Source organism: Scyliorhinus torazame, chromosome 12 (genome assembly GCF_047496885.1).
Source record: "Scyliorhinus torazame isolate Kashiwa2021f chromosome 12, sScyTor2.1, whole genome shotgun sequence".
Lineage (NCBI taxonomy): Eukaryota > Metazoa > Chordata > Chondrichthyes > Carcharhiniformes > Scyliorhinidae > Scyliorhinus > Scyliorhinus torazame.
Window position 1 is genome coordinate 8540073 of NC_092718.1, and position 23195 is coordinate 8563267.

Genomic DNA, 23195 nt, shown 5'->3' on the forward strand with positions numbered 1-23195 from the left:
TCAGATGTTACCGAGGGTATAGTATGTTAATGAGATGTGAATGATATGCTAATGTACATATAGTATGCTAATGAAATGTTAATGAGTATATAGGCTGTTAGAGACATTAGAGTATAATGTTAATGAGTATGGTGTAAGTTAATGAGATATTAATGAGTATAGAGGACATTAAGATATTAATGAGTATAGAGGACATTAATAAGTATAGAGTATGTTAATGAGATGTTAAAGGTACAGAGGATATTAATGAGTATAGTGTGTTAATGAGATGTTAATGAGTATAGATGATGTTAATGAGATGTTAATGAGTATAGAGTATAGAGTATGTTAATGACAATAGGATATGTTATTGACGTTAATGAGTAGAGAGTGCGGTAATGAGATGTTAATGAACATCGAGTATGTTAATGAGACCTCCCAGTGGGCGGAGTTTCCAGCTATCCCAGCAGGCCGTGCGGCGGTCAGGATGGCGGTTGGGGAAGTGACCAATCCGTGCGGCGGTTGGGGAAGTGACCAATCCGTGCGGCGGTTGGGGAAGTGACCAATCCGTGCGGCGGTTGGGGAAGTGACCAATCAGGGCGGCGGTTGGGGAAGTGACCAATCAGGGCGGCGGTTGGGGAAGTGACCAATCAGGGCGGCGGTTGGGGAAGTGACCAATCAGGGCGGCGGTTGGGGAAGTGACCAATCAGGGCGGCGGTTGGGGAAGTGACCAATCAGGGCGGCGGTTGGGGAAGTGACCAATCAGGGCGGCGGTTGGGGAAGTGACCAATCAGGGCGGCGGTTAGCGGAGCGCGGGAAAGCGGTGCTGATCTCCCGGACCGCCGGTTTCTGGATCTCTGCCCCGGGCGGAGGCTCAGTTTGAGCGGGAAGCTGCCGCCTGTAGGGTTGCGGCCGGGAAGGTGCGGATGGAGCCGGTGCGGAGCCTGCCTGCGGGAGGCTCGGGGAGGCGGCAGCAGCAGCAGCGAGCGGGCCGGAGCCGCAAGCGGCCGAGCGGCGGAGAGACCCCGGGCTGGGAGCCTCCTACCCGCCGGCTGAAGAGAATGACAGGGCCCGGGAGCGAGCAGCCCGGGGGCATCCCTTCTGTGCCAACAACCCCGATAGAGGCGGGCAGCCGCTCCTCAAACCAAAGTGACTCTGCTTCCAGCGGCGACGAGGAAGGCGACTTTCCTCTGGCGGTAAATCCATAGAATCCCCACAGCAACCGGACCCGGTTCACAAACCCCTGCCCAAACCAGCAACCCCCCACAGATACCCCCACTTTGGTCGGTCAAAAGACTTCTCCGCATCTATCACCACTTCTCGGGAGGCATCATAATCACATTGAGCAGCCTCCTCACATTTGCCGACAGCTCTTTCCCTTTCACAATCCCTGTTTGGTCCTCACCTATCACCCCCGGGACACATTCCTCAATTCGCGAAGCCGACACCTCCAGCAACAACATAGCATCGACATTCGATAGCGCCATCGGACGGTGCGATCCACACTGCTCTGGATCCTTGCCTTTTTTCAGTATCGGAGATGGATGCCTGCGATGGTGTAGGGGGCAGTTCCCGCCCGCCTGCCTCATTGTATGTATGCCCTAGCCAGCAACAGCCTCCGGCCCCCCTCAAATGTTTTATAAAACCCATCTGGGGCCTTCCCTGCTTGCATTGCCCCCATACTCTCCATCACCTCCCTGAAACCCAATTGGGGTCCCCAAACCTTGCACCAATCCCTCGTCCACTCTCCTCAAAGAGGGTATGGTGGATTGAAGTGCATTTCTTTCAATGCAAGAAGTGTAACAGGTGAGGCAGATGAACTTTGAGCTTGGATTAGTACTTTGGACTATGATGTTGTTGCCAGTACAGAGATTTGGTTAAGGGAAGGACAGAATTGGAGGCCTAACGTTCCAGGATACAAATGTTTCAGGTGAGATAGAGGGGGATGTCAAAGGGTTGGGGGAGTTACACTACTGGTTAAGGAGAATGTCACAGCTGTACTGCAAGAGGGCTCATGCATTCCCTTAAATACAGTACGAAGTCTTACAACACCAGGTTAAAGTCCAACAGGTTTGTTTCGATGTCACTAGCTTTCGGAGCGCTGCTCCTTCCTCGGGTGAATGAAGAGGTCTGTTCCAGAAACACATATATAGACAAATTCAAAGATGCCAAACTTCCCTTAAATAGCCCACCCAGGTATCATGGCAGCCCCCCGTCCAAGGCATCCAAACCTCCTGCCCCCTTGATTCTGTGCCCCCCCCCCCCCCGCCCCCCCGTTTGCATTCCGTCAAGAACAAGCAGAAAAAAATTGCACTCCTTGTATAAATTTAGAGTACCCAATTATTATTTTTTTTTCAATTAAGGGGCAATTTAGCGTGGCCAATCCACCTAACCTGCGCATCCCGGATCACCCCCACCTCGGCTACTAACGAGGCCAGCTTCCCCTCGGGGTCCCCCACCGCCTCCTCCACTTTCTGGATCGCCTGACCCTGGGACATCAGTCCTCTTGCCCCTGCTCACGCATCTTTGGTGTTTGTTTATGTGCGCTGCTCACCTACTTGTGTGCATGATGTCCTCAACACGCTCAGTCCGGACTGTGTGTGGGGTGGGTGAGGGGCTTCACTGAGGCCTCTGTCACCATGGAATATGGAGAGCTTGGGCCAGTAATCTCCCCCACATCCCGCCAGCACCTCTGAAAGCCCCCACTCCAGTTGAAGTGTTCCTTTGTTTTAGAGTCAATCACTCTGCTCATTCTGTTGCTTTGCCAAAGGGCCATTGCGTAGTCCAGTTTTACAGCAGAAAGAGTGGCCCTTCAGCCCACCATGTCTGCACTGGCCATCAAGCACCAATCTATTTTAATCCCAATTTCTAGCACTTGGTCCACAGCCAAGTGCTCATCTAAATCCTTCTCAAATGTTGTGAAGGTTCTTGCCTCTACCATCCTTTCAGGCAGCTAGTTCCAGATAATCATCTTTGTTAGTGTTACAAGTAGGCTTACATTAACATTTCAGTAAAGTTACTGTGAAAATCCCCTAGTCACCACACTATGGCGCCTGTTCGGGTACATGGAGGGAGAATTCAGAATGCCCAATTCACCTAACAAGCACGTCTTTCGCAACTTGTGGGAGGAAACCGGAGCACCCGGAGGAAGCCCACGCAGACACGGGGGGAACGTACAAACTCAGCACAGACAGTGACCCAAGTCGGGAATCGAACCTAGGACCCTGGCACTGTGAAGCAACAGTGCTAACCATTGTGCTGCCCATCACCCTCTGGATGAAAATGTTTTTGCTCAAATTTCCTCTAAATCTATGCCCCCTGCTTATTGACCCTTCTAAGGGAAAATATTTCTTCCTCTCCCTCATAATTTTGTTCACGTTAACCGGTTCCCCCCCTCAGCCTTGGGCTAATTAGAGTAAAATTGTCTCATTTGACTTACCTTAGAGCCTTTCTGTAGTAATGTGCAGGGAAGTGCTGTCATGTGATGTAGAGAGGCAAACTGAAGCAGCAGGTATGAGAGAGAACACACCCCAATAAAGTTACCTTAGTTTTTAGAGTGTTCCTGAGTCTCATTCTTAAAACACACAACAGAGTTTCTAAACTTTTCTGACTAATTTTGGTTTCATCATTAAAATATAAATAGTGAATCATACAACCTACACAATTCCACGTTGGGATACTGAAGATTCATTCTCCACCGGCATTCTACCTGGTGTTTCTGGAGCTTGTCTCGTCGTTCATTTTGGCGCGACTGCTTTTATAACCAACAGAATCAAACTTTCCAGTAACTCGGTTTCCCCTCTCCCACAGCTGCACCAAAAGCTGCTGCCAAAAACGTCTCGACCAAGAGCATCATGACACTGAGTGTTGCGAGAATCTCTTCACTGGAGGAACTCTGACCCTCTCATTTTAATTTATTTTGTTTTAGTTTCATCAGCAATCTGAGGAGCTGTCAGTGTATGAGAAGAAGCGGCTGAAAAACATTCAGGAAAATGCCCAGTTCTTTGCATCTTTAAACATGCTGGAGGTAAGAAGCACCAGGATTGTGTTGGTTCTGCAGACCAAGTCATGACTGACGTTTCTTGTCTATAGTCAGGCTGCTTAATGGGATCATTTAACATCCAGCCTATAGGTCAGGAACTTTGTGGTATCATCTCCTCGATCTAAAGATCAGTATTTTCAGTTTGGATTTCATTTCAACGGTTAGGTTTTCGTATTCCGAACCTGTAATTTGGTGTTAGGCCATAAAGTTGATAAGTGATCATTTCAGGCATTCACAACATGATGCCGCCTAACACAGACCTGAGTTATTCCTGGTTGTGATTTAAGTAAGTTGAACACACAATATTTATTACTTTTTGAGAGGCGGAGCAGCTGGCATTGCAGATGTTTGAAATGTTTTCCATCCGATTCTTAGGCGGCCAATGACTTTCTAGAACTGGAAATGTAGAAACCTGTAGGCCGTTCTTGGATAGGAGAAAGGAAGGGGAGATTTAACTGCGGCATTCATAACCTTAAAGGATTTTGATAGAATGAATGAAGGGAAATTGTTTCCAGTGGCAGATGGGTCAGAAATCAAAGAGGACACAGATTTTAAGGTATTTGGCAAAATAATTAGAGGTGACATGAGGAAGCATTTCTCTTTACGCAGTGAGCTGTTATGATCAAGAATACACTGTCTGAAAGGGTGGTGGAGGCAGATTCAATAGTAATTGGTAGAAGGGAATGCAACCAGAACAGGAGGAGGGCATTTGTCTCCTCAAACCTGCTCCAACATTGAGTGCAAAGCGGAAATTGCAGGTATGAGGAGAGATTGGATAGAATCATAGAATTTACAGTGCAGAAGGAGGCCATTCGGCCCATCGAGTCTTCACCTGCCCTTGGAAAGATCACCCTACTTTTTTAAAAATAAAATTAGAATACCCAATTCATCTTTTCCAATTAATGGGCAATTTAGCGTGGTCAATCCACCTATCCTGCACATCTTTGGTTTGTGGGGGCGAAACCAACGCAAACACAGGGAGAATGTGCAAACTCCACACAGACAGTGATCCCGAACCGGGATCGAACCTGGGACCTCGGTGCCGTGAGGCAGCAGTGCTACACACTGCGCCACCGTGCTGCCCACAAGATCACCCTACTTAAGCCCATACCTCCACCCTTTCCCTGTAACCCCACCTAACCTTTTTGGACATGAGGGGCCAATTTAACACGGCCAATCCACCTAACCTGCACATCTTTGGACCGTGGGAGGAAACCGGAGCACCCGGAGGAAACCCACACAGACACGGGGAGAAAGTGCAAACCCTACACAGACAGTGACCGAAGTCAGGACATTAGCCCAAGCTAACCACTGTGCTACCGTGCCGCCCTGGAAAGGCTGGAGCTGTTTTCCTTATAACAGAGGAGGCCTTGAGGGGTACAAAATGATAAGGGGCCTAGGCCGGATAGACTGGAAAGACTTGTTTCCCCTGGCTGGGGGGGGGGTAATTATCAAGGGGCAAAGATTTAAGGTGAGGGATATGAGGATAAACTTTTTCACCCAGAGGGTGTTGGATGACTAGAATTCACTGCCATAAGTTGCTGGTTGAGGCCAAAACGCTCATCTCATTTAAAAAGGTAGCTGATCTGCATTTGAAGGGCTGTAACCTGCAAAGGCCATGGCCCAGGTGCAGGATCGCGGGGTTAAAATGAGCGGCTAGTTTCTTTTTTCTCTTGTTTTGACCGGTCCAGACACAATGGGCTGACTGGCCTCTTTGTGCAGGCACCACAGGATAAAGTGAAAGAATAGGATCACTGCTAAATATGTCACTCCAGCTTCGTCTGGACTAAACTCAGACAGGAGGTTACAATTCTTCCCGTAGTTTGTACAGATTTGTAGCTTGTCTTTGCTAATGCTAACTGCTGATCCACAAACAAATTTGCTGTTTTATTTTACAGACTGCTAAAAAACTCCGGGAAATCGGTAAAAGGGGGCCAGTAAAGAGAGTGATTGCACCCAGAAGGTATACTGCGATTAAAACAGATCTGAAAGTTAAGCACAAAGTATTTTTGAATTGGACAGCACCTGATTATCTGTGTAGTAATAACATCATAAAATGTTGTGCAAGGATGCGGCTGATTCAGTTTAAGGTGATGCACAGGGTGCATATGACTCAGTTGAGAATGAGTTTTGTGGGGGGGGGGGGGGGGTGAAAAAGGAGAAAAATCTGTACAAACTGTATAGTTGATTGTTGGGAAGAATGTTGTTTCCCGGGGTATTTATTTGCTGTAACCTACTTTGATACAAGTTTGAATAAGATGCGTTTTTAAAAAAATAAATCATAAAATGTATCAACATAAGTGAAAAGTAGAAACATAGAAAATAGAATCAGGAGGAGGCCGTTCGGCCCTTCTAACCTGCTCTGCCATTCATTATGATCATGGTTGATCATTAAGTTTAATACCCAGATCCTGCCTTCCCCCCCCATATCTCTTGATCCCTTTAGCCCCAAGAGCTATATCTGATTCCTTCTTGAAATTAAACATTTTGGCCTCAACTAATTTCTGTGGTAGTGAATTCCACAGATTCACCGCTCTCTGGGTGAAGAAATTTCTCCTCAGTCCTAAAAGGTTTACCCCTTATCCTCAAACTATGACCCCCTAGTTCTGGACTCCCCCACTATCTGGAACATTATTTCTGAATCTACCCTGACTAATCACATAGCCCCGGGAGTATGCTCTGCGATTAAGAAAGGTCATGGCTGATCTAACTCAACTTCACTTTCCCGTTCTATCCCATATCCTTTAACAACATCAACTCAGAGTTATAGAGTGACATTAATGTGGATAAACCAATGAAGGAGCTTCCGTAATTCATACGGGTAGGAAGTATGGTTCACGATTGTAGGATTCATGGTAAATCTCAGGACTCAGTGGACCAAAAAGTTGCTTGTTAAAGGAGTTATTGTAGTATGATGTGATTAGGAGGTGCATTAGAGCTAATATATCAGTATTAGAATTCAGAAATTGATTAAATTGAACATTACGTTAAACAAGAAGGGAAATTAATTCTTAAGCCAGTTCAAGGGGCTATAAAATAAATCTGACAAATGTGTAAGTGGCAGAAAATTCACAAGTTAACAGTTCTGCTGGTGTTTACAGTATTTTAGTTTTATTTTTATTGCCCTATCATATGCAGTTTAATTACAAGTTTGACCCATTTTTGTACTTTAGGGAGAAGTTTAAAAGCTCTGGAGAGCAACCTATGGTTCGACGGTCAATGCGCCTACTGAGACTGGACCCAGCAGGCACTCCACTCCCAGAAATACCCATAGAAACACCAGTGGAATCAGAAGAGAGGGTGCGTTTCACTAAGAATGTATCAGCATTCACATTGTATAGCAATTGCATTGTTCAAAGACAGGCAATGAGTATTGGCTCAACAATGAAATTGTGCAACGTGGTCACTGTTCTTCTGTAAATCCAGGATTTGTAGCAAGTTGACCGCTGAACATTTCCTTTGTGCTCGCCTGATTTTGATGAGGGCGGGGTTGGTGCTACAGGATATTTCAACACCACATAGGTAGATACAGGGTAGTGATATGTCCCACCACTGAACCGTACCTGGTACAATGTGAATGTAAATATTGCCACAGCCCCAGAGGACCATCAGCTGCTCTCCCCTTTTGACAGCTGACTGGTGGTGATTTAACCCGAGGATCACCACACCTCAGGCGAGGGGCAGGGTTGAGAAGGCGGGGTCTTCATGAATAACCTCAGCCGGTACAGGAATTGAACCCACAGTGCTGGCATCGCTCTGCATCATGAATCAACTGAGCTAACTGACCCTCATATGGTACAATGCCATGGCCTACAGTGTGATACTTCCATTTCTGACACCCTTTGAGCCTTATGGGCGTGAATGTATTTTGTGCTGGCCACTGCACTCTGGATCTGAACTGATTTTACTTCAACTGGGGCCTGGTTTCACTGGGGAAGGAAAATTCTTCTGTTAACCCGACTGGCAAACCTGACAAGTGAACAGCCGCTTGTGTTATCAGATCATTTAGGAACCGTCAGAGGAAAGAAAATTGTTTTGGAGAAAAACTGCAGTTGAGTCGAATGTTATCAATACATTTAATGGGAAGCCGGATAAGCATACGAGGTGGAAGGGAATAGACAGTTATGTTGATAAGAGTGAGAAGAGGAAAGATGGGAGAATGATCAAGTGGCGCACAAATGCTAGCATGGACTGGTTGGGCCAAATGGCCTGTTTGTGTGCTGTATATTCTGTGTAATTCTTTATAGATTATATTATATTCCACAGATTTCTGGCCCTCTGAAAATGATTGGAAATGAAGAAGAGGTTAGCAAAGTAACCGAGAATCTGATGAACACGTGGCTGAAGATTAGCCAGGTATTCCAATTTATAATTGAACTGAGACATTAGTGTACTGGCAGGGTTAACTAATAACTTGTCTGTTGAATGTTGCCCGGCTGTTTAAATAGTTCCAGGCTCCCGTTTGCGGACAGACTGAGTAGGACTTGAGCAAGAATGAATATTCTAAAAGATAACGATGTGCTCCCTTTTAAGAGATACCTAGTTTGTATAGTATTCAGCTGGGTAAATACTTTACAAAGTTATGTTAAACTGCCATGTAAATTTAGGTCATTTTAATTATATGAAATACATAGAGATATGTGCCACTTTGCTATAATCAGCAGCTTTTACCCAATGTTTTTTTGGGGTGATTTTATAATTAGCCAAGACTTTTAATTATCTTTGTGGTGATATGCATGTGCACAGTAATGTATGTAGTTATCTGTTAATGTATATAGTTATCCATATGACCTCCGACCAGCAGATGGCAATAGAGATCCAGCATGTGACTCCAGACATTGGGCAGTTGGTAGTAAGTTGTACTAGAGGACAGTCGCATTAGAAGTAGCTCCAGGAGAATTCACTGAATTCATTTATTCGTTACCGTTTGTATCATAGTCTGTTAGTTATCTTTCCACCTATTCATTTTGTTAATAAACTATCTTACTAGTCAAAGAACTATATGTTCTGTGTGCATCTTTAAATAACAATCTTAGCCTTCGTTTATATTTTTGCTTTTTTTTCCTGACCCCAATCTCCAACTGAAAATATGATTAACATTAAAAATTTAATTTTGGTGTTTCAGTCAAAATGAAGCCAAAAACGGCGACAGCTTAAACTGAATCACGAAACAAAAGACTTTGGCATAGTCACTAATTTAACATTTGCTCCACTCTCATTCCAGGATACGGTGCGCATTAAAGAAAAGCAGCCACTTGAATTGAAAAAGTAAGTTTCTTCAGGCTAAGATTGATTTTAAATGAGAGACAGTTTTCAGTTTTAATGTTTATTTTCAATAAACCCGTTCCTTCACCATTATTCCTCTGACTAGGTACAAGTCTAGTTTGAACAAGATGACCATCCAAAAAAGCTTTGTTGCAAAAGTGACAACAAACAGAGTCTGCTCGCTGGCTTTTCATCCATCTCAGCACAGGTTCCTGGTAGCTGCAGGGAGTACTTACGGATATGTCGGACTTTGGGATCTGGTCAGTGAACACTTTGTTTTAACATTTGGGATATAAACAAGTGAGACTTTGATTTCTATCGTGCTCTTTGTGATCTCGGGATATCCCAAAGTGCTTTACAGCCAGTTAAATACTTTTTAAAGCATAGTCACTGTTGTAGGAAACAGGGGAGACCATTTTCTGCTCCGCGAGCTCCCACAAATAGCACCTATTCTGTTTGCGAATAGAAATTATCCAGGAACACTGGGGAGAACTCCCCAACTCTGAATAAAACCAGGGGCTCTCTTAGAACATAGAACATTCAGCGCAGAAGGAGGCCATTAGGCCCATCGAGTCTGCACCGACCCACTTAAGCCCTCACTTCCACCCTATCCCTGTAACCCAATAACCCCTCCTTACCTTTTTTGGTCACTAAGGGCAATTTATCACGGCCAATCCACCTACCCTGCACGTCTTTGGACTGTGGGAGGAAACCGGAGCACCCGGAGGAAACCCACGCAGACATGGGGAGAACGTGCAGACTCCGCACAGACAGTGACCTAGCGGGGAATCAAACCTGGGACCCTGGCGCTGTGAAGCCACAGTGCTATCCACTTGTGCTACCGTGCTGCTCTTACATTCACCTGAGATGACTTCTGTCTGTAAAAGATACTTCTCTTTCTGTAGAATTTCCTGGTTGGTAACTGGTTGAAATGTAGGGACTACATAGTGAGTTGCATAAAGAACAATGAAGAGGAAGTTTACTGTTTAATTATTACTACATTCATCAGTAGACTGTATGTCTGGAGTTTCTCCTCGTATCTGCGTGGGTTTGCTCCGGGTGCTCTGGTTTCCTCCCACAGTCCAAAGATGTGCGGGTTAGGTGGATTGGCCATGCTAAATTGCCCCTTAATGTCCAAAAGGTTAGGTGGGGTTACTGGGTGACGGGGATAGGGTGGAGGCATGGCTTTGAAGTGGAGTGCTCTTTCCAAATGCCAGTGCAGAGATGGGCCAAATGGTGTCCTTCACTGTAAATTCTATGATTTTTTTTCTAATCCATGTGTGTTTACTGCTGTATAAGTAATTATAATTCTCTAGAAATGGCCCTTATTGTTACAGCCAACCCGTAGAATGATTCCGGGGTTGGTGGGAGGGGTACTGATGGGTAGGGAGTGGGTACCTCATGCCAGGTTTACTCCATACTGGGAGTGTTTGAATTTTCAGTTCAGTGATGTGTCAGCTGTGGCTCAAAGGGGAGCACTGTTGTCTCACTGAAGTTGTGAAAGGTACTCTGGAAAAGTATTTCTTTCTATGTGATCTAACTCTGATTGGATGTGTGTGTGTGTGTGTGTGTGTGTGTTTTATTTGCAGAGTTCCCAGGCTGATGCCATCCATCAGTTCAAACCTCACCTTGGCAGTGTTAACTGTTTGCATTTTTCACCTTCTAACTCGGCTGAGCTACTGTCACTAAGCAACGATGGCACCATTCGCTGTGGAAATGTAGCTGCTGCTGTCTTTGATGAGGTAATAAGCTCTTTGAATGGTCTCACTTTATATTAATAGGAAGGCTGGAACGGCATGGTAGCACAATGGTTATTACTGTTGCTTCACAACGCCAGGGACCTGGGTTCGATTCCCGGCTTGGGTCACTGTCTGTGCGGAGTCTGCACGTTCTCTCCGTGACTGCGTGGGTTTCCTCCTGGTGCTACGGTTTTCTCCCACAAGTCCCAACAGATGTGCTATTCGGTGAATTGGACATTCTGAATTCTCCCTCTGTGTTCCCGAACAGGTGCCGGAATGTGGCGATTAGGGGATTTTCACAGTAACTTCATTGCAGTGTTAATGTAAGCCTACTTGTGACACTACTAAAGATTATTATGTATTGGATTGTTACAAGAAATATGCTGTGCTGCTTCTCTGTGAGGTTGGTTTAAACCATTGCTCTTCTGGGCACCTTCAGATCAGAAGGAAGAATATCACAGCGCGAAATAGAAATTCTTCCGTTATAGTCACACTGGGAATCCAAATATTACTTTGGCTGGAGTTTTGCTTCCAATGAAATGGGCTTTCTTGCTGTTTGGCACTCAGGCTCTGAGAGTTTATAGCATTGTTGGCAAGAAGCATGATTTTCAAGGAGGAATCCTGGAAAATAGACTGAAAAATGAGGAGTTAAAATGATTACTGAAGGGAGAACTCCCATACAATTATTTCTTCATTCATTCACAACATCTTTTATAGATTTTAGAAGACACATTGGGGTTACGGGGGGGGGGGGGGGGGGGGGGGGGCACAAGGGGAATGTCCCACAGGAGTTTAAATCACCTGTGCTATCAGAATAATGTGTACTCTTGTTAGTTTAATATTTTTTGTGCTTAAAAGCATACGGCATGCTGTGCTTTTCAAGAGGGGTACAAAAGTCATGTTAAACCTGCATAAAACAACTGGAATATTGGGCGAAATTCTCCCCCAACGGTGCGATGTCCGCCGACTGGCGCCAAAAACGTCGCCAATCAGACGGGAATCGCGCCGGCCCAAAGGTGCGAAATGCTCCGCATCTTTGGGGGCCGAGCCCCAACATTGAGGGGCTAGGCCGACGCCGGAGGGATTTCCGTCCCGCCAGCTGGCAGAAATGGCGTTTGTTGCCCCGTCAGCTGGCGGAAATGGCGTTTGTTGCCCCGCTAGCTGGCGCGGAAATGCGGCGCATGCGCGGGAGCGTCAGCGGCCGCTGACAGTTTCCCGCGCATGCGCAGTGGGGAGAGTCTCTTCCGCCTCCGCCATGGTGGAGGCCGTGGCGGAGGCGGAAGGGAAAGAGTGCCCCCACGGCACAGGCCCGCCCGTGGATCGGTGGGCCCCGATCGCGGGCCAGGCCACCGTGGGGGCACCCCACGGGGTCAGGTCGCCCCACGCCCTCCAGGACCCCGGAGCCCGCCCACGCCGCCTGGTCCCGCCGGTAAATACCAGCTTTGATTTACGCCGGCGGGACAGGCAATTTCTGGGCGGGACTTCGGCCCATCCGGGCCGGAGAATTGAGCGGGGGGTCCCGCCAACCGGCGCGGCCCGATTCCCGCCCCCGCCCAATCTCCGGTACTGGAGACTTCGGCGGGGGCGGGATTCACGGCGGCCAACGGCCATTCTCCGACCCGGCGGGGGGTCGGAGAATGACGCCCCTTGTGTCCAGTTCTGGAAGGATGTAAAGGCATTAGAGAGGGTTCAGGAAATATTCTTGAGAATGGTTCTGGGGCTGAGGAACTTGTCGATTGAGGAATTTGGAATGTTCTCCTTGGAGAAGGCTGAGAGGAGATTTGATGGAGGTGTTCAAAATCATGAGGGGTCTGGACAGTGCAGTTGGAAAGAAACTTCCCATTTGTGGAAGATTTGCGAACCACGGGACGAACAGTTTCAGGTATTGGTAAAAGAAGCAACTGCAACCTAAGGAAATTCTTTTTCATGCAGTGAGTGAGTAGGATCTGGAATGCACTGCCTGATAGTGTGGTGGAAGCAGGGTCAACTGAGGCCTACAAAAGGGAATTGGATCATTGTCTGAAGTGAAAAAATGTGCATGGTTACAGGGAAGAGACTCTAGATAAACCTCATAGGACCAGCACAAACACAATGGCACCTCCTGAGCTGTAACCTTTCTGTGATCATTTGTTAATTCCAATTGAGTGATCTTAAAATTAATAGCAGAATATACATCCAATATGAAACCAGCATTACACACCAGCCCCTCCTTTCTCCTGTTATAAACTATATTATTCTGTTTCTGCTGTCTCCACAGGGAGCAATCTTGTGTCATCCTTCCTTTGGTTAGAACAGAATAAGAAATTCCAGTGAATTCCAATTTGCTTTTACCTTCTCGCTCAAATATCTCTGAATTTTGTTTTGCCTCGATTGTTAAAGGGACTTTGAGTTAAAATGACATTTGAGGAAACGTGTGCATCTTTCTAACTTGGTGTTTGATGGTTTGCCTTTCTGTTTTTTATAAGTTTAGAGTACCCAATTAATTTTTTCCAATTAAGGGGCAACTTAGCGTGGCCAATCCACCTACCCTGCACAACGTTGGGTTGTGGGGGCGAAACCCACGTGGTGGTTTGCCTTTCTAGTACCTTCAACAATGCAGGACTATGAACTGGGTTCAGGAAAGTGTGATTGGAAAGGGCACCTGGGTGCCCGAGGGCTGGTATGGTCAAGATGGGCCGAATGGCCTCCTGTGCTGTTACTTTTCTATAAATGTTCATTTTATTTAATCTGTCCCTAGGTGTATACATCCGACTCTTGGAATACCTCTTCTTTTGACTTCTTGGCTGAGGATGGTTCCACATTGATTGTCAGTCATTGGGATGGAGATGTCACTGTAGTAGACAGGCGGACCCCAAGGTACTGTTAGTAAAGGATTGCTTGCAATTTATAAATCCTTTGGTGAACAATTTGAACCCTTTGTTAAATTAGTGCTGTTAGTTGGTGTTAATGGTGTTAAGATATATAGGTGACGAGGCATTGTTTAATTAAGTACTTGGAGCACTTATAAAGCAGAACTCTCCAGAAATTATGTTTTGGTTTAGTTAGTTAAGTTATTTTGAAGTTTTGCTCGTAGTTACAGTGCCCCACCAGGGACTGTCACTCCACCTAATTTCTATTTAATTTAGTAATTTTTGTTTTATTAAAAAGAGCATAAAAAGAATGTCTTCTGTGACTTGTGGGCATAGTGGGTAGAATGCTTCCTCCACCCCCAAAACATTTTGATTTGCTAAGTTTCCTTCGAGATTTTGTCTTTTTGTTGCAGAGCCCCCTTAAGTTGTTAACTTGTTCATGCAACCTATTAGTCCACTTTATTTGACCGGCATAATGCAATAGAGTGGTAAAGAGCGCCTCTTCTGCAACTGGTGGGCACTGTGGGGGCTGGAGGTTCCCAAAATGACATTTTAATTTGATGTAATAAGTTCCCTTTACTTAATTTGTTTTGTTAATTTGCCCATCAGTTTTGCAGCTCAAAAATGTGTAAAGATAAGACCATAAGACATAGGAGCGGAAGTAAGGCCATTCGGCCCATCGAGTCCACTCCGCCATTCAATCATGGCTGATTTCAACTCCATTTACCCGCTCTCTCTCCATAGCCCTTAATTCCTCGAGAAATCAAGAATTTATCAACTTCTGTCTTAAAGACACTCAACGTCCCGGCCTCCACCGCCCTCTGTGGCAATGAATTCCACAGACCCACCACTCTATGGCTGAAGAAATTTCTCCTCATCTCTGTTCTAAAGTGACATTTATTCTAAGGCTGTGCCCCCGGGTCCTAGTCTCCCCTGCTAATGGAAACAACTTCCCTACATCCACCCTATCTAAGCCATTCATTATCTTGTAAGCTGCTGGGTTGGGAGGCAGGAAGCAAACAAACTCTACTGCATTCTGTGAATAATTCTATTATCAAGAAAAGTAATAGTGTATTGTTTCCTGGCTTGGGGTCGGTGTAGCAGTCAGGCCCAACCATTCAAACAAAAGCTAAATTCGGCAGATGCTGGGAATCTGAAATAAAAACAGAAAATGCTGGGAAAACTCAGCGGGTCTGGCAGCATCGCTGGAGAGAGAAACAGAACTTTCCAGTTCTGTAGAAGGGTCACCTTTGGTTAACAAGGAAGGTAATGAAGAAAGGTTGAGTAGATTAGGATTATTTTCATTAGAAAGATGGAGGTTGAGGGGGGACCTCATTGAGGTCTACAAAATCATGAGGGGTATAGACAGGGTGGATAGCAAGAAGCTTTTCCACCAGAGTGGGGGACTCAATTACTCGGGGTCACGAGTTCAAGGTGAGGGGAAAAGTTTAAGGGAGATATGCGTAGAAAGCTCTTTACGCAGAGGGTGGTGGGTGCCTGGAACGCATTGCCGACGGAGATGGTAGAGGCGGGCACGATAGCGTCATTTAAGATGCATCTAGACAGATACATGAATGGGCAGGGAGCAGAGGGATTCAGATCCTTAGAAAATAGGCGACAGTTTTAGATAGAAGATCTGGATTGTCGCAGGCTTGGATGGCCGAAGGGCCTGTTCCTGTGCTGTAATTTTTCTTTGTTCTTTGTAATGACTCTTCCAAGTTTTATTTCTTTCATGTTTGGGATGTGACCGATGCTAGAAAGGCCCCTGGATTTCCCATTGCTAGTGGCGTTGAGAATTTGGTGGTTTGCCTTCTCCTTGAGCTGGTCAAATCCTAGTGATCGATCATGTTCTTGGAGTTGTGTAGCGAGCCTGTGGCAGCACAGTTACAGACAGCACAGGTTAACACTGGCAAACAGCACTATTTAAAGAAGAAGGGCTGGTGGATTCAGTGTCCTGGATAACATTTGGCCCTCGACCGACCACCAAAACAAACCTGGTCATTTATCTCATTGTGAGTCTTTGCCGTGTACAAATTGACTAAATGTTCAATTGATAAACAGTGAAGCACTTTGGGTATGAAAGGTGCTAAATAAATACACCTTTGTTGAGTGGGAATTCTTTCCATGTGTTGCATCCCGGTGTGGGGTAAGGGGTTCTCTTGCAATTGATTTCACTGTGGAGGGGTCATGTACATACAGATGTACTCCTTAAAGTGTACACTGCACATGCTGAAATCTCCATGAATGCTACATTAGCTGCTTGACCCAAGCCCAGAATGTTGGTGAAGCTGAAGTCTGAATAAAGGTAGACTCAAAATAATCATATTATTGCATAATATGTAATTTTGAAAACTTTAAAGCCTATTGTGGACACATGAAATTATAGCAGAGGATGGAGAAAGCAGTCAAAGCTATTTCCGAAAGATTCATCGGCTTTCCTGATGTTAATTTTTTTTTCATTACTCTGAGATGCTACTGATGTATAGTTAACTCCAGACGAACAATTTTGACTCGTGCAGGCACTGTTAATGCTGCTTTCTCTTGTGCTGAAAGATAATTATGTGCACATTACCGAATCGAAAGGCATCTTTGTTTCTTTCCACAGCACTTCAGGAGAACTGGGTGCTGATCTGGGCATAAGCCATTTGCGGACAGTTAGTGTTCATCCAGTACATCGGCACTATTTTGTCACTGCTGAAGACCGGTAAACACATTTAGAGAAAGTTGTTACTGGCATTGCTGTTTTCTCTGCACGTCATTATACTATAACTGTACCTTAACCTCTGCAATACTGTAAACTCTTTCTTCTGGCTGGTGGGAGGGTGTCTAGAACAAGGGATTCACAGTCTCAGATATTTAGGACTGAGATGAGGAGAAACCTCTTCACTCCGAGGGTGGTGAACCTGTAGAATTCGCCATCATGGGACCGTGGAGGCCAAGGCTTAAGGGGTTAAATGGCCAACTCCTGGTTCAATGAATTGCCTATTCCTGATCCACTGGTCACTGGTCGGGAATTTCTACTCCAATGCCATTCATTGATGAACGACAAAGGAAATAGTTAGATATCTCTATTCTAAAGGCATCAAGGTGTACAGGGAGAGTAGTGTTGAGATGGAGGGTCAGTCATGATCATATTGAATGGTGGAGCAGGCTCAAAGGGTCAAATGGCCTATCCCTGTTCCAATTTTTCATGTTTCTATGTAGATACTGTTTCTCTCTGTTGTATGTTCTAGCCATATCTTGACATTCAGTTTGACATAAAAAGTTTAAATACCATTCTCACCCAAAGCAGGCACGTGGAACTCCTACAAATAACCGGTTAGGCTGGGGGTCCGTTGGAAGATTCAAAAGTGACATTAAAGTATTTTAGTTAGGCGGGGTGCAAGGACTGACAGATGGAGTTAAACAAATCAGCCATGGTTTAACTCAATGGAGCTGCTGTTTTCAGGAGTGAAATTGGGAAACACTTCTACACACCGAAGGGTGGTTAAAGTTTGGATCTCCCTTCCGCAGATGGCAATTGATGTTAGATCAGCTAATTTTAAATCTATCATTGACAGTTCCTTAATATCCAAAAGGTATGAAGGTTATGGGGCAAGGCGGGTAAATAGACTCAGCTTAAAGATCAGCCATGGTCTCATTGAGTGTTGGAACATCCTTAAGGGGTCAAATAGCCATCTCCTGGTTCAATGAATAGCCTATTCCTGATCCAATGGTCACTGGTCAGGAATTTCTACTGCAATGCCATTCATTGATGAACTGCAGATTGAGCGGATGAAACTGACCTCATTTCTTTGGTCTTTGCAAGGTGTGCAACTATCTACGATGTTCGGAATCTAAAAGCATCGCACAAAAGGGCTCCAGCTCACATGAATGGACACACAAAGAAAGTAAACTCTGCTTTCTTTTCACCAATTACTGGCAATCGAGTGGTGACTGTCTGCATGGATAATAGAATCAGGTAATGGCAACAAACTGCAGAGGGAGCATCTCTGAATAGTTATTCTAGAGTTAAATTGTACAATTAAGAGAACTCAAGGCTAAAGTTTTTTTAAAATTTGATGTGATTTCTCTTATTGGTCCTCTCGTATCAGTTGTGGTGTTAGATGGCGTTGGGAGATTCCCTACATTTTTTAGTCTGCCTTGATAGCATTGCCTCCACCAAATACAATTCCATTAGCTGCCACTCTCCATAGCTGACTCCGAGAGGGTGCTGTAGACTTGTAGCGTTGCCATTTTGAGAGACCAGAACTGGAGGTTGTATAGTTAGATGCTGCAGTCATACCTTGTCCGACAGGCAATCGTTGTTTGCCAGAACACTGAAACACAAATAACGAGTGAACCGTTGGCTCTTTGGAAGATGGATTATGAATCTGATGGGCTGACTGACCTGTGAATGGATCTTTTTGCAGAAAGAGTGAGGATAGAATGACATGGAAATTAGGTGATTCAGCATGACTGCTCCATTCTGGTGTTTATGCTCCACGTCTACCCTTCTGACTCCAACCATCTCAATCGAGTAGAATCGCACCTACTCTGCTGCACTGATACAATTAATTTACCAGGAACCCTCCATTTTAAAGAGGGCATTGATTTGTTTGCTTAAAATAGGAAAGCTGAATGATTTCTGGAAAGAAAATACCCTTTGGGTTTTATTAGTTTCGATATTTAACACAGTAGAGTTCTGATTAGGTTGAATCTTTTTGACCATCTTTAAATAATTTGTTACAGGATATTCGACACAAGTGCCATAATTCCCAAGATTCCCGTTGTGGCGTCAATAATGTAAGTGAACATTTTTGAAATAAGATTGACTTAGGACGTTTCCTTGTCCGAGATGTTGAAGTTGAAATAAGCTCCTTTGCACCCACCCCACCCCAGTTAATACTGGGGTCCCGTTCCAAAGCTGCGTGAGTCTAGACAGCAAGCACGGGAGCTGTCTCCTTCTCGGAGTGGTTTTGTTGATTGGAGTGTGGAGGGAAGTGCAGGAACTTGGTGAGTCAAGTGTGCAACTTCCAAAATAGACAGAAGCGTATGATTCCGTCTGTGGAACGTGGAACATAACAGAAAACCTTTGTTCTAGAGGTGAAGGAATCATTATCGAACTATTTATATCATTGTGTTTTGATTCTATCTGCTAATAGCACGGATCTATTTAAGGAGAAGCTGAATAAACACAAAAGGTAGAAATAAATAGAAAGATGTGTTAGGCTGAGAGTCTGATTGTGTGCAGCATTAACACCAGCATGGAGCAGTTGCTGTAAATATTTCGTAATACTCTGTAAATGGATTTTTAACCTTTTCTTGTTGTTTTAAAACAGCCATAACAATCACACTGGACGCTGGCTGACTAAATTCCAAGCTGTGTGGGACCCTAAAAGGGAAGACTGTTTCGTTGTGGGTAGTATGGTCCGGCCGAGACAGATCGAAGTGTTCCACGACACAGGCGCCAGAGTGCATGAATTCAGCGACGCGGAATGGCTGGGGTCTGTGTGCTCCATTAATGTGATGCACACAACGCAGAATGTCTTGGTTGGTGGAAATTCCAGTGGGCGCCTTCATGTCTTTATGGACAACTCGTTAAGGTGGTATTAGTTGGATTTCCTGCTGAATCTGAGGGCCAAAGCTCACGGTCATCGTTAAGGGTAAAGGGAGCATTTTGTCAGGCTGCGCTCCACATGTTTCAGGAGAAAGATCCTTTGGGGTTTGGTCTTTTGGCCCTGTTCATTTGCAAATTATAATTGATAGATGAACAGCTTCAGTAATGAAATGACATGTCCAGACTAGAAATTGCACTAGAATCGATGTCTGGGAGAATGGAAGTAGGCAGGTGGAATAAGAAGGTATTTTTAATCTGTCTCCTCTTGAAAATCACCATGGAATGGGTGGGAATGATCTTGGCCTACTTTACCGGAGCAGAGAAACTTTTCATTGTGAGAAGAAAGTGGCAATAATCAAATTAGAAAACAATCAGGCTGTGATCGAAGAGCGTTCCCAGTAATTATGGAACATTAGATTGAAAACGTAGGTCAGACAGAACAGGCTGCAGTTTCCATTACTCCCGAGTCTGCTGGAGACCGATCATGTTGACCACTCCGATTGAACAGAGTTGTTTGGGGATGGTTCAGAACATTTTTTACTTTCTGTTCTCGTTGCTTTCCGTGAGTTCCAAACCGAGTGGGGTGAGGCCGGACGCCCATGAAGCATTTAATCGAAAGGTTAGAATTGGTGTATGGGCACGGCAAGGCTTCCTCCACATGCTGGAGTTCACATTCGACTGATCCACCTCCGCATGTGGAAATAAGGTTTACCTGTTCAGCAAACCCTGTAAATGAGGTGAAGGGTTTTCTTGCTGTGGGATTGTCAATTAAGAAAATCCTAAAGCCATTTTTGTGAAAGTGTTTTGAGAAAAAAATTCTTTCCTTCCCCAAATCACCTCAGAAAATAGAACCACTGAAAGATGTGTGGTAGTGTTGACTATCTCCCCACAACATGCTGGTATTTTCCATTATATCTCAGTTGCAAAGTCAAAGAGTTCCACTCAAAAATAACAGGAACTTGAGTCTTTGTCTGTTGTGTTTTCAGTAAAGATTCTGTAGTTACTCAATGAGTTTTCAATATTGCCTGTTATCATTGGAATTCTCTATTTCCCATTGATGTGGCACCACTCCCCCTCTATCCGTCTAATCTGTGCTGCATACTTAAATAAAGACTGAAATGTTGGATAAATCCAGCAGCTCTGGCAGCATCTGTGCCCAGAGAATCTTATGACACTTCATCAGAGCTAAAGAAAGAGAAATGTGATGGTTGAAATAGTCAGGGGGGGGGGATGGCGAAGGTGAGGCAGAATAGGTCAGAGATGGGTGGGACTAGGGAGAGATTGACAAAGATGTCATGGACACGACAAAGGGAGTGTTAACAATGGCATTAGAGACTGAAGAAGGTGCTGATAGCGTCACAAAGGTAAGATTTAACACATTGTGCTATTTTATCTTTATGCCACTCAGCACCTTTAGTCTCTAATGCTGTCATTAACACTCCCTTTATCCATGACATTTTTGTCCGTCTCTCCTTAACTCCTACCTACCTCTGACCTTTTATTCTGCTTCCCCAATCCAACTATAAAACCCATCACATTTCTACCCCTCCAGCTCTAGAAGAGTCATACGGACTCCACGTAATCTGCTTATGTTTCCACAGATGCTGCCAGACCTGCTGCTTTTATCCAGCATGTTGCATTCTTGTGTGTGCGCACGCGCGTATGAACATAAGAACTAGGAGTAGGTGTGCACGCGTGTGTGTGCGCGCATGTGTGTTTGGAGTGAGGTTTCTAAGGATCTGGAAACTTAAGAGTACAGGTATTTCTCAGCGCAGAGCCCACTGATCAGAATGTTACGCCTAATTTATATTTGTAAAGATATTTAGAAGTCTTGTAAAAACCCTATGGAGGTGATGCAAACTCCAAAGCCTTTCCTGAATTTAGGAGCGATGTTTCGTATTTAGGGCAACGATTTCAAGCATTCTTAACACAGACAAATGAGCATTTTCGTATTTTGTTATTGGAAGAATAGCAGGAATATTAAAACAATTTTAAAAATATGGCACAAATAAACATTCCTTTTCTAAAATCCTGCAGTTTTGTGTCTGTTTTGTAAGGTAACCTTCACAGTAATGTAGTTGTTATATTGTTGAATTGACATTCCAGATTACAAAATCCTCAAACTGGTATTTGTGAACATTACCAGAAGCTGCCAGGTTGTTGATGAAACCCACCTGGTTTGTGATGTCCCTTTTAGGGAATAAACCCAGTGTGCCTACCTGCTCTGGACCCCGTGTGTGACTCCAGGCCCACATCGACGTGGTCATCTCTTGGCTCTCTGAAGTGACCTAGAAAGCGTTTCAGAGCAACTAGCCACTGGGCAATAATTGCTAGCGACGTGCGCATTCTGAGAATGAGCAGAGTGGGCGAATGAGGGCAGCAGCTGAGTGATAACGTTACAGGACTTAGTGGCCGTCACGGGTGGAAACTTCAATTCAATTAATTAATAAATCTGGAGAAAATAAATCTGTTCGTTCTTAATAAATGACCATAAAGCTCCCCTGTTATTGTAAAACCCGTCTAGTTCACCAATGTCCTTTTAGGGACGGAAATCTGCTGCCCTTACCTGGTTGGTCTGGTCTACATTTGACTCCAGGCCCACAGCAATGTGGTTGACTGAACTTTCTGAAATGGTCCCAACAAGCCACTCATCAAAGTGCTACAGAAAAATCACAGCGGGTGTGCCTACACCAACTGGGCAGCTCCCCCCCCCCCCCCCCCCACCACCACCATCTTCAGTACAATTAGCGGTGGCAATAGACGCTGAGCTAGCCAGCGACACCTACATCCCAAGAATGGATATAAATGAAAAAGCAAGTTCATTATCAATGTGAGTAACCTCTCTTCCCACAGTATGTATCAGCAAGTTACCTTGCAGTCATGTCTTTGCTGTGCCAGTACAGCGCAACAGGGATTTGAACACAAACACTTAAACTGGTGTGTTGGTGTGCAGCAGTTCAGTGAAGGGTCGGCAACATCAACAATTGATCCGGTTCCAGCTTTTGAGTGGGAAATAAAATATCGATGGGCATGTAACTATACGTTGTGGCAACACAAAGTAAAGCTTGTGGAAGCATTCCTCCAAACAAGGCTGTTGATGTATAGTTTAGATAAGGTGCACGGAGTGTGCTGGCTCTCCAATTAACAGCTGTTCAATCAAAAAGTACAAACACCAGGTTAAATTTCATAATTTCACTTTACTTTTTTGAATGATTATTTAATTCTCTGCAAAGATTAAAGTGCTAGAAAATTAACATGCTCTAAAGAACACCCAAGACTCCTTAAAAGCAAATTACTGCGGATGCTGGAATCTGAAACCAAAGTGAAAATGCTGGAAAACCTCAGCACGTCTGGCAGCATCTGTAGAAAGAGAAAAGAGCTAACGTTTTGAGTCCAGGTGACCCTTTGTCAAAGCTCAAAGGGTCATCTGGACTCGAAACGTTAGCTCTTTTCTCTCCCTACAGATGCTGCCAGACCTGCTGAGATTTTCCAGCATTTTCTCTTTGGACCCAACGACTTCCTGTTTATTTCCTTTCTGTTTCATTATTATTTTTGGTCCATGGACCCATGATTAGAATGTGGCTTTAAGCAGAAGAGTGCTTGCCCGAACAGTGTGCTCCTCGGTTTTGTATTGTGGAGAGGAGAAACCTGCGGCACCGAGTGAATCTAGGGAACCGGTTTTGGGGGAAGTCAGTTCGATTGGCAAACTGGAAACTGGTGGA

General features: G+C 44.8%; 1 protein-coding gene across 3 annotated transcripts; it reads left to right on the plus strand.

The window, feature by feature from the left end:
• The first annotated feature begins 764 nt into the window (after positions 1–764).
• Positions 765–21502, plus strand: LOC140387378 (WD repeat-containing protein 76-like). Of its 3 annotated transcripts, none has more exons than XM_072470382.1 (13): positions 766–1175; positions 3908–4006; positions 5920–5984; positions 7195–7321; positions 8288–8377; positions 9246–9289; positions 9393–9546; positions 10876–11028; positions 13763–13881; positions 16480–16578; positions 17683–17835; positions 18606–18659; positions 19196–21502. In XM_072470382.1, exons 1-13 carry the CDS (start codon positions 906–908, stop codon positions 19467–19469), a joined length of 1701 nt encoding a protein of 566 aa, XP_072326483.1. In that variant the 5' UTR covers positions 766–905; the 3' UTR covers positions 19470–21502. The 3 variants fall into 3 exon arrangements, with proteins under 3 accessions (XP_072326484.1, XP_072326483.1, XP_072326486.1); XM_072470385.1 differs by lacking the exon at positions 766–1175 and adding an exon at positions 1600–1909; XM_072470383.1 differs by lacking the exon at positions 16480–16578 and having other exon boundaries at positions 765–1175.
• Positions 21503–23195: the final 1693 nt, after the last annotated feature.

Coding starts and splice junctions, on each gene's coding strand:
- LOC140387378 (XM_072470382.1), top strand. CDS start 906: ATGGAGCCGGTGCGGAGCCTGCCTGCGGGAGGCTCGGGGAGGCGGCAG. Junction 1,176..3,907: donor AAGGCGACTTTCCTCTGGCG/GTAAATCCATAG, acceptor ATTTTGTTTTAG/TTTCATCAGCAATCTGAGGA. Junction 9,547..10,875: donor ATGTCGGACTTTGGGATCTG/GTCAGTGAACAC, acceptor TTTTATTTGCAG/AGTTCCCAGGCTGATGCCAT.